A 10657-nucleotide genomic window follows, 5' to 3' on the forward strand; every position below is an offset into this window, starting at 1 on the left:
GGACAGACCTATGTGGAACTTGTTCGGGAGCTGACGATGAAATTGAATCGATGGGTCACGGCTTCCGAAGTAGTACATCTTAATGATTTGAGGGAACTGTTCCTCCTTGAACAATTCAAAGAGGTCCTTCCAGAACGCGTTGCAATGTACCTGAATGAGCATAAGGTTACAAATGTAACAGACGCTGGGGTGTTAGCTGATGAATACACTTTAACACACAAGATTCATTCAGGGGAGAGATTTGACTGGGGGAGCAGAAATAACTGGTCTGGTGACCCCAGAGGTAAAGTGGGTGAAGTATTAAGGTTGGAGCAAAGGTCTGTGCATAGCTGGAGGGATAAAGTAGATCAAAATACTTGCAACTTTGGTTTGGGTAATGGTCACTGGAAAAATGAATGCCCGGAACTTAATGCAAAAACCAAGGGACTCCAAAATGGCCAGGTTCCCAGGCCTGTTGCCCTTGCAGCTCCTGCCCGCAAGGTTGCTAGGGAGGAGGTTATAGCTGCGGTTAAACTCCATACTGCCCACAAGGTTGCTAGGGAGGAGGTTATAGCTGCGGTTAAACTCCATACTGCCCACAAGGTTGCTAGGGATGAGGCTGTTGCGGTTAAACTCCATACTACCCCGCAAACAGTTGCTGCTGTGGTTTCTAACGTAGGGACTAGCCCTGCAGGAGGTGAAGCCTCGCCCCTCCCTGATAGCAGAGGAATTTGATCCAGGTTATGCCCCTTTCATACGTCAAGGTTATGTGTCTTTTTAAGGAAGTGACAAGAAATTCCTTGTTAAGATACTGAGAGACACAGGTGCTTGTGAGGGTGTTCTTCCATTTCTCGGAAACTGACACTGGAAGTTGTGTATTGTCTAGGGCAGGGGTTCCCAAACTTTTTCAGCATGAGACCCAAAACAGAAATGTTGTGTTCCTATGGGAGCCAAGCTAAAAAAATGTCATGATTTTCCATAATATGTACATTTATAAACAAATAATGCATCACACCATGAATTTAAAATGTAAATGAAAATATTTATTTAATTATAAAAGTGCATCGCAGCAATTAGGTTTCTCACCATAACAACCTTCCCTTTGAGCTTGCCCAGAAAAAATAAGGATCAAAGCAGAAAGACGAAACATGGGAAGTGCAGTCAAGTATATACAGTATAAATTTAAATTATACAATTATCAAAAGTGCAATATTAAGTTTGTCGCTAGCTCAAAAACTATGTACACACAATTTTAAACTATTTTAAATGAACAAAGAACAAACATGTTGTAAACAGAAAGGGACAAAACACTAACTGTGCACTAAGTGCAGTCAAGTGTATTCAGTTAATCACAGGTGAAACCATATTTAAATGATCAGAAGTGCAACATTAAGTTTGTCACTAGATCAAAAACTATGTACACACATTTTTTAAACTCTTTTAAATGAACAGAGCTGTTTTAAAACACTGAGACAAAGAAACTCCAACACTTGGCAACTGATTAACTTTTTTTGTGGAGGCTGACTTGATATGATGCCCTCAGTACCCCTCTGTTCCCTCTGAATGCCTCAAAATAACAGAGAAGATATTATCATTAACATTGCTGGGTTATTGGGTGATTTTTAATACCAGCCGGCGTACGCTGTATACCCAATGTGGACCTGGCAACCGCATTTATCGCGCATTACATTACATGTTACTTGTTAGACGCTTTTATCTAAAGCGACTACATACTCAATACTGTGGGGAATCCCCACGGAGGGATTTTGACAGGGTTGTTGGGGGTGGACTGGGACACAAATTCAGCCCTGGCATTTTCTGTCCAGACCAGCCCACTACATTTTCAGCGGACACTACATAGAAGTCCACTAAACTTGCGGCATCTTCTCTCATGCATACTACAAAGGAGAGTCATATTCCTTGATAGCAGTTAACAAATAAAGCACTTAACTATGAACTCAAGGACTAAAATTGACAGCTATATCAATCAATCTTTATTCATTATAGTGTCAAATCACAACAGAAGTTATGTCATGACTAGGGGTGGGACGAGACTAACGGGAAGAACCCTTATGCTACCCTTTCAGTTTTTAGTCTGTGACTGTGAAAATCTTTTGGTGTAAGCCCAGTATTAGTTAAAACCAGACTCGGACAATAATAACAAAAAAATATCCTGACAAATAATCTAAATAGAAACATATTACAGACAGTAGCAGCATTAGAGCTGAAACTCACTCACTCACTCATTATGAAACCATAAATAGAGAATTGGAAAAAAATATATATATATACTGTAGCTGTGTGAAAAGTCTAAGACATGGGTTACAGGTCTGAATAGATATGCATTCTCATATACGTGTATGTGCACAAGTATGTATTGCTCTATACTTCCTCGTCTGCAGCCAGCCAGCTCCACTCCTCACCAAATTCGTGACCTGAAAGAAACAGCAAACAGAACTTGTACTCAGTATCTGTGTACTGACAAATATATGTAGCCATGTAGCCTTTTTGTGACGTAGTGACACTTAGTGAACAAATGTATCCGTCATGAAGGATGACTTAAGTCTCAAAAGAGCCCTAAGGCCTACCTGCATAACTGTTAATTGAACTTAAAAGATATGCAGATGTTTGAAATTAAAACCATCAATATGAAAATCTTCAGCCAGGAAATAATCATAATCAAACCTTTTGTTTCAATCTGAGACAAAACAAGTTGCATAATAAACTCACAAAGTCAAGACGAAGCTCTCAGATATGATCTATGACTCAAGCATCAAGAAGAACTTCTAGCAGGTCAGGAAAACCTGTTTGACAGGAGATAATGGTAGCAGAGAATATAAAGAGACATTTATGAATTACCAATTGTCATTTTATCGCACATATAGTATGTTTCTTCACATAAACCTTTAAACATAACCTTTAAACATACACATATTGCATTCCTCTCACCACATGAAATAAGCTCAGGAACCTAAAAGTGGCCCAGTGACTGATGGAGGAGACAAAGCAGGTCCTCAAAAGGGGACAGAGGGAAAACAACTCCTTAGGCTCTCATATATAGGGTGGTCCACCTAAAAGAGACATGGAAACATTATTAAGTCTCTCATCATCACAAATCAAGTATGAATTCATATAACATTATAAGACACATGACATACTCAACAAATCATAGACTTCTCAAAAAGTGGTGAAGTGGTAAGGGAGCGAATCCTTGAAAATGGACGGAGGGGGAACAACTCCTCAAGCTCTCACATGTCAAGTGCTCAACCTGAGAGGGAATCGGATACATTATTAAGTCTCTAATCATCACAAATTAAGTATGATTTCATAAAACATAAAAAATGATAAACTCACCATACTAGAGGAGACTCAACAGCCAAACTTTGGTGCAGTGAAGGTAGAGAGTGGACGCAGAGAGAGAGCAAGTCCTCGAACATGGACGGAGGGGGAACAACTCCTCAAGCTCTCACATGTCAAGTGGTCAACCTGATAGGGAATTGGATACATTATTAAGTCTGAAAAATAAATAAAATGTTTTCCTCTGTCCTGCACCTAGAGTTGAAAACTTTTGGGATGTGCGTTTCTTTCAAAACTGTTTTAAAATGATGAAGTATGAATTTATACAACATTAAAAAATACATGATAAACTTACCAAATTCTAACAGTGGTCCCAAATGAGAGAACAAGTCCACATATAGAACAGAGGGAGAACGACTCCTCAAATATATCAGAACAACCTGTAATGGAGAATAATTGATAATTTAGTGTACATGATCACACCATTAAGGATCAACACATAAGCACAATACAACTTCTGAAAAGCATCATTAAAATGACAAATAATGAATTACTACATCCATAATGTGTGATGTGTGATATTAACAATAATATTAAATATTTCTCGCCTTATCAGTGGAGCAGCTTTTTAAGCAGCTCACTCTTCTCTGCAAGTCTGTCTATCACAGAGTCAGAGTCCAAGGACATGAGGATGTCTTTCTCTGTGGCCATCAACATAAATGCCTCCAATTTATCAGATGAGAGGGTGCTTCTGAGTCTGTTTTTAATAAACTTCAAAATTGAAAATGTGCGCTCACAAGCCACCTGTGTGAGGGATAATGTAAGCAGGTATTTATAAGCAAGGCCTAGGACAGGGTATGCATCTGTTAGCATGTTGAAACGGCGAAGTATCTGGTAGCAGCACAGAGGGCATTCTTTGCAGGAGCAACAGCTTATGGGAGTTATCTCAACCTCTTCTGTGTTGTCCTCCTCACCACCTGATCCATCTTCTACTGTTCTTGCTTTGTACTCTGCCAATGGGGATGCCTTCAGCCTGTTCCACTGGAGTGCAAAGCTTTTCAACTCGGCCTGCATATTTTCCTTGGTTGCCCTGCTGTCAAATCCTTGCAAGCACTTGCTTAAGTCTTGAAGGGCAGACTGGGGAAGAGCACTGGTGCAGAGCTGAGGGAAGTTTCTGGGATCCAGACATGCCAAGTCAGCATATAGATTGCCGTGTGTTAAAAAGCGCCTATGAATGGCTTCAATTGCTGTGTCCATGATCCGGTTATGCACATTCACCTCATAGGATTTTTCTGCATCATCCAGGGTCTCATCCTGAGCCATCTCTCCAGGCAAGACTTTCTTCATCCTCCTCCTCTTTTGTGGCAGTGTGGCCTCCACTTCAATGTCCGTGTCATCTCTCTCTTGAATTTCTGTGTTTGTCCAGTTGACAAATGTGTCTGCTGCTTTTTTTACAGATTCAAAATCTCTTCCCAAGCTTTTCAGCGTATCCTGTGTCGATGCCACCATTCTGTGAGCAGAGAGGATGTCCAATCCTGCCGTCTGAAGGTATTTAGACAATGGAGAGGTATGTTCAAATATGCGGAGGAAGATTTGAGCCGTCAAGATCGTCTCATAGTTGAGCAATGACTGCATATCCTCTGGCCATGACACGGATACATGGTTTCACTGTTGCCTGTTTCTGTATAGCTGATAATGTCAACAGCACATCAACGTACAGACCATCTTCCGGTTTTCCAAAGAAGCCAAACACCTTCTTTAGGGCCTCATGCTTGGCCCACCAGCATGTCTCGCCAATAGGAGCAAGGCGTCTACGTCTCTTGTTTCGGCCTGACTCTTCCCACACATTCATTCTTTTATATGACTCTTTGATGAATACCGCAATGCCATTGAGGAGCGCAAACAGGGACCCACTCTCAATAACAATCTGGGTTGTGTTTGCAAGCACCAGATTTAGTACATGTGCGTAGCACCATACATGCACCTGGTTTGGAGATTGTGCAGACAATAGTGAGGAGAATCCTTTGTATTGGCCTTGCATGTTTGATGCCCCATCAGTCGCATTTCCAATGCACATGGTCTTGCTGAGGCCCATTTTGTCCAGAACTTCTGACAGCATGTTGACAAAGGCCTGTCCAGTGGATGAACTGCACTTCAGCACTGCAACAAGCCTCTCATGAACAACATCACTAACATACCTCATAATTATAGAGCATTGATCCTGAGAGGTGATGTCCTGTGTTGTGTCCAGCTGCACTGAAAACATTCCTGCTTTCTTGATATCACTGGAGATGTTTTCTTGAATCAGATGGTGAATTGCATCTATCACTGAGTTGACTGTGGTTTTGGAGAGTAAAGTTACAAGGGAGCCTCTGCCTCTCGTGCCACCAGACAAATGCAACTTTTTGCTGTTCTCAATGCAGCTGTCCAGGTGCTCTTTTAAACAGAAATCATACTTCCCCAGTAGAAGTATGAGTTCCAAGAAATTATTATGATCAACTGTGTGGTCTTCCAGAGTATATGCTGCCTCATTTTCTGACCTCCTGTATGCAAGCCCCCTCTTCCCAAGAACCTTGAAGACATCTATGATGCGCTCCAAAACCTGCCGTCTCTTTCTGACCTGCTCTCTGTGCGCCGACATCTGACTGCCACCAAACACACTGCTGATATCAGCACTGGCGGATTTCAAGAGGTAAGCTTCAGCACAGTTTCTGTGTCCACTGCTTCTCTCATGCTCCTCTGTGCGCTGGTGTATATGCCTCCAATCTGACATTCCACTGATGAACAGACTGCTATCAGTTCTCTTACCGAATGCCATGCAGATGAAACAATACAGCATGTGACGCTCTGGACAGTATGTCAGCCACCTTCTAATGGTGCCGTCTCTGCTACAGAACACTTTCTGCACCACTGGATTGCTACTTTTTTGCTGAGGATGGTCATTTAAAAATGACTGGAGATTTCTCTGATCAGGTTGTGAAAACAAATCTGTTATTTGACTGGCACACTCATAGCTCTCAACAGCTGTTTCCCTCTCAGGTGATCCTGTCTTTGGGCTGACACACTCCTCACTCTCTCCAGCCTTTTCCCTCTCAGGTGGTCCTGTCTTTGGGCTGACATACTCCTCACTCTCTACAGCCTTTTCCCTCTCAGGTGGTGCAGTCTTTGGGCTGCCTGAATTGGTCTGGCTCTCTCCCTGAACTGACCAGCTGGACTTGCCCTGAACCTGTCTGGGCTGGACATAGGGAAAGCATTTATCATTAGATGGGGAAATAACTCAAAACTACAGAATAATGTACAAGACAAAAGATTAGTTCATATTGAACGAAACGTTCGCGAGCGTAACAACACTAGTGGCTTTGCCATGTTTTCATTATGACACTTAGTGTTTTCCAATGCAAAAAAGTCAGATCTTTGTGACAATACCTGAAAATGCTCAAGACAGCACTATAGACAGCCATTTGAAAAAAAGTAACACATTTACAAAGAAATTAAAGTTACACACAAATTATGAAATAGTTATCACCTCAGTAAACAATAAATGAATTGAAAGATTACAATAAATTCAATGGCAAATATTGCAAATTAATCTAATTATTTCCTATAGGTTTACTTATATTTTTTGCTAAAATTCAAAGTATCTCATCTGTATTTACAATACAGCTTGATTCTGCAGCTTCATCTCTACTTACAGCTCGTTGGTCCATGTGAACGTTTACTGTTGCTATGGCTACAAGAAACCGCTGACGTTAGCAGCTCTTAGCTAGCCTAGCTAAATCATCTGAACAATAAAAACCCATAATATCACAATTCGGCATATTTAAACAAAATCAACCACAACTACCAACATTCACAGCCCTTCAACTCTGGGCTAATATGTTGTCACAAGTAGGACTATGCAGTTAATTAGGTCACATAACATTCAATTTAAAAACGTTTTCTACTTTTTTTTTGGACATGTCTCAAAAATGTGGCCTAGCCAGCCCAGGCTAACGTTACTTACGATGTATGCCTCCACTCGCTCGTCTCCCGGCGCAGAAGCACCTGCTGGGGCGGTGACCACGGCACCAAATAGGTCCGTCAATTTAGAATATTTAGCAGCCTCCACCTCCAGAGACTTCAGCTTTTTAAGTCGCAGTTTTTCAGCGCCACCCGGGCGTTTCTTCTGCTTATCCATGTTCAGCTCAGCAGCAGGCAGCCCGTCCCGCGACTCCCACCCATGCCATGAGGTCCCGCCCCACCCTGGTTTGTGTTGTGATTGACAGCACTGTCAGGGCTCTCTGAGCTTATCAGCTCATGATTGATTGACAATGACAAACAATAGACCAATAATATGTGTCGATGCTGGCAACACACTGCTAGCCCTCTGTAGCCAATTGGCCGGCCCAATTGGAGGGAATTTAGAGGGAAAAAAACTAAAAGAAAAAAAAAACATTGCGGACCGGCCCACATTGGGTCAACGGCCCACCGGGACGATGCCCGGTATGCCAGATGGCCAGTCCACCCCTGTGTGTGTGTGTGTGTGTGTGTGTGTGTGTGTGTGTGTGTGTGTGTGTGTGTGTGTGTGTGTGTGTGTGTGTGTGTGTGTGTGTGTGTGTGTGTGTTTGTGTGTGTGTGTGTGTGTGTGCACGCTCAGCTCCGCTCTGTGTGCGTGCTCGGTGTATTTGTGTGTGTCCGACACCACCGGCATTTATTTTCAAATGACCACGAACAGTAATTTACACAAATCTGGTTCTCCATAGTTATATGTGTATTCCCAAGTGAAAGAAATTCGTTTAATCTTAATCTCGATGTGATAGTCCTGCCGGAGTACACCGGAACGAACGATACTATCATAAACAAATGCCGCCCCCCACCCAAACGCCCCCCACACAAACACACACACACACGTGCGCGCGCACACACACAAAACGAGGCCACTTTTTATTAACTCGTGCGCACGCTTTAGTAACTCGTGCGCACGCTTTAGTAAAACGTGGCCACGTTTTATTTATTTTTCTCTCTATGAACCCTCCAGGGTTCAATTCACAAAGGGATTCAACTGTTAAAACACATGCTCATAGTAAACCGGATTTTGGCGATGTGTTTATGTGGATTAAAAAATCGCAAATAATCTACAAAATGGAGGAGACCGATCTGATCGGAGCAACTGTGACAAATAATCCAACTGAAACCGGCACTTTACGCGCAGAAGAAACATTTATATTAAAGAAAAAATGATACATTTCTGTCTTTGTATGCTTTTATTAGCTACTAACTTGCAAATGTATGCATCATATTTATTTCAAATGTCGAAGAACAGGACACTTCAAAAGAATATACTATGTCTAATAAATAAATGGTAATATGGTTGCATAGGCCTGTATAAAACAAAAATGAAAAACTGGCATATTAAGCAGGTAAATCAAATGCTTGTCTGCCATGGAACAGGTAGCAAAGAGAAGACGAGGTTCAAGTAGGTTCATTAATGTAAACCTTGGGCTTGCACGCCCGCAGCCAGGGATGGAATGTCCGGTGTAATGTGAGTGACAGCCAGTCTAAAGTCGTTGTGAACGTCCAGTGTGTTGCGTGCTTTTGTTTTGATGTCAACAAGTGCGCTGAAGGCTGTTTCTGATAGATATGTCGTACTGAATGGGAGTATAATCCTGGTCGTGGCATGCAGTGTGATCTTTGGAGCGAGGCTTGGTCCTTTGAGAATCCAAAACTTTTTAAATCCTTTTTCCTGGAAGTATTTCTTTGACAGCGAGTCAGCTTGGATGTCTGTGAGCTCATCTTCGCAATCCAGGTATTCCACATCCTCAACTTTGGCAATAAAGGGATCTAACACCCACAATTCCTTGGAGACATACTCGTCTATGTCAGCGAACCGTGATTGCATTTCCGTTTGCAGTGCTTTCATATGGCGGATGAACTCGCGACGTACAGACACAGGCACCGTTTCAGGATTGTTTTGGGATTGTTTCAGCAGTAGTGGAAACTGTTGCAGCTCCCCCCTCTCCATTTTCCCGACCCTGTACTCCAGTTTGCGCACAAATGCATCATTGGAGAATGTTGGACTCCACGCCTTGCAGACGCTTGTTTGTTTCATTGTAGAGACTGAAGATGTCGGCCAGGTATGCTGTTTTAATCCAGAATGACTCAGTCACTTGCTCTGACACTGCGCGGTTACGAGTTTGTAGAAACTCTTCAATTTTTTCCTTCAGTTCTACAAAGCGTGCCAGCACTCGGCCGCGTGAGAGCCAGTGCACCTCGGTGTGCAGGAGGAGGGTTTGGTGCGCTTCATCCTCGCACAAGTCTGCGAATAGACGCTTGTTGGTGGGGCGACCTTTGATGAAATTGACTATTTTAATAACAGTTGAAAGTGTTTCGCTGAGGTCTTCTGACAGTTTCAGGGCCTGGCAATGTATCACACAGTGAAATATGTGTGGGGCCTTTTCTTTCAAGCGAGTGTTAAATCCCTTGTTTTTCCCCATCATAGAGGCAGCTCCGTCTGTGCAACATGCAACTAAATTCTCATAGGAAAGCTTGTGGGATGAGAGGTAAGAATCCACTGCAGTAAAAATGTCCTCACCCCGGGTGGTATTGGTAAGGTTGACTGACATAAGAATGTCCTGCTTCAAATCTACCCCATCGATATATTGCACATAAACGATCAGCACAGCCTCGTCTGCTACAGTTGTGGTTTCATCAAGTTGTATGGCAAATGGCCCCTTTCCAAGCTTTTCGAGCAGCTGCAGCTCGCAGTTACTTGCCATCTTCTCAATTCTGTCTTTCACCGTATTGTTTGACAGTGGTACAGTTTTTAGCTTCTCCGCGACCTGCGGGCCGCACAGTTTCTCAGCCATCTTAATGCAAGCTGGCTTAATGAACTGCTCGCCAATGTTGTGCGGTTTCTTTGCCTTTGCTATTAAAAGTTCACATTCAAAAGAGGCCTCGCTGCCAGCCCTAACAAACGCTGTTCTAATATCCATTGGCTTGTTTGCCTTTGCAAGGTTTTGTTTCTTTATGAAAAAGTCCCGATCACGCCCGAGTGTTTCTGGGTGCATGGTCTGTTGGTGTCTCTTCATTTTGCTGGGTTTCATGCTTTCGTTGGCTAGCTTCTCTCTGCATATCACACACTCTGGGCGGGTTTTGTCCGTTCCCTCCATGAAACTGAAGTTAAGATAGCTCTCTAGGTAGGTCCTCATTTTTTTTTTTTTTTTAATTCTAAATATGATATTAGGCCTCAAATAATCTGAGGTCTGGCGCCCCCCCTGCGATCTTTGGCGACCCCCCAAGGGGGTTGCGATCCCCAGGTTGCGAACCACTGCTCTAGAAGGAGGTCCAGGTGATAAGGTGTAGAAGAGAAATGAGAAAGTGGAATTTGCACAATGGGAGACCT

The 10657-nt window shown here is 42.8% G+C and overlaps 1 protein-coding gene across 1 annotated transcript; it reads right to left on the reverse strand.

Annotated features, from left to right (window-relative positions):
* Positions 1–4888: 4888 nt before the first annotated feature.
* On the reverse strand, positions 4889–6722 carry LOC307018369 (zinc finger MYM-type protein 1-like; the record flags this gene model as incomplete). Its single annotated transcript, XM_079648600.1, has 2 exons — positions 6703–6722; positions 4889–6511 (listed from the first exon to the last, which is right to left on the reverse strand). The coding sequence occupies exon 2, from the start codon at positions 6113–6115 to the stop codon at positions 4889–4891; it is 1227 nt and encodes a 408-aa protein (XP_079504726.1). The 5' UTR covers positions 6116–6511; positions 6703–6722.
* Between the last annotated feature and the right edge of the window lie 3935 nt (positions 6723–10657).

The sequence above is a fragment of the Notothenia rossii genome, assembly GCF_949606895.1.
Source record: "Notothenia rossii genome assembly, chromosome: 9".
NCBI lineage: Eukaryota > Metazoa > Chordata > Actinopteri > Perciformes > Nototheniidae > Notothenia > Notothenia rossii.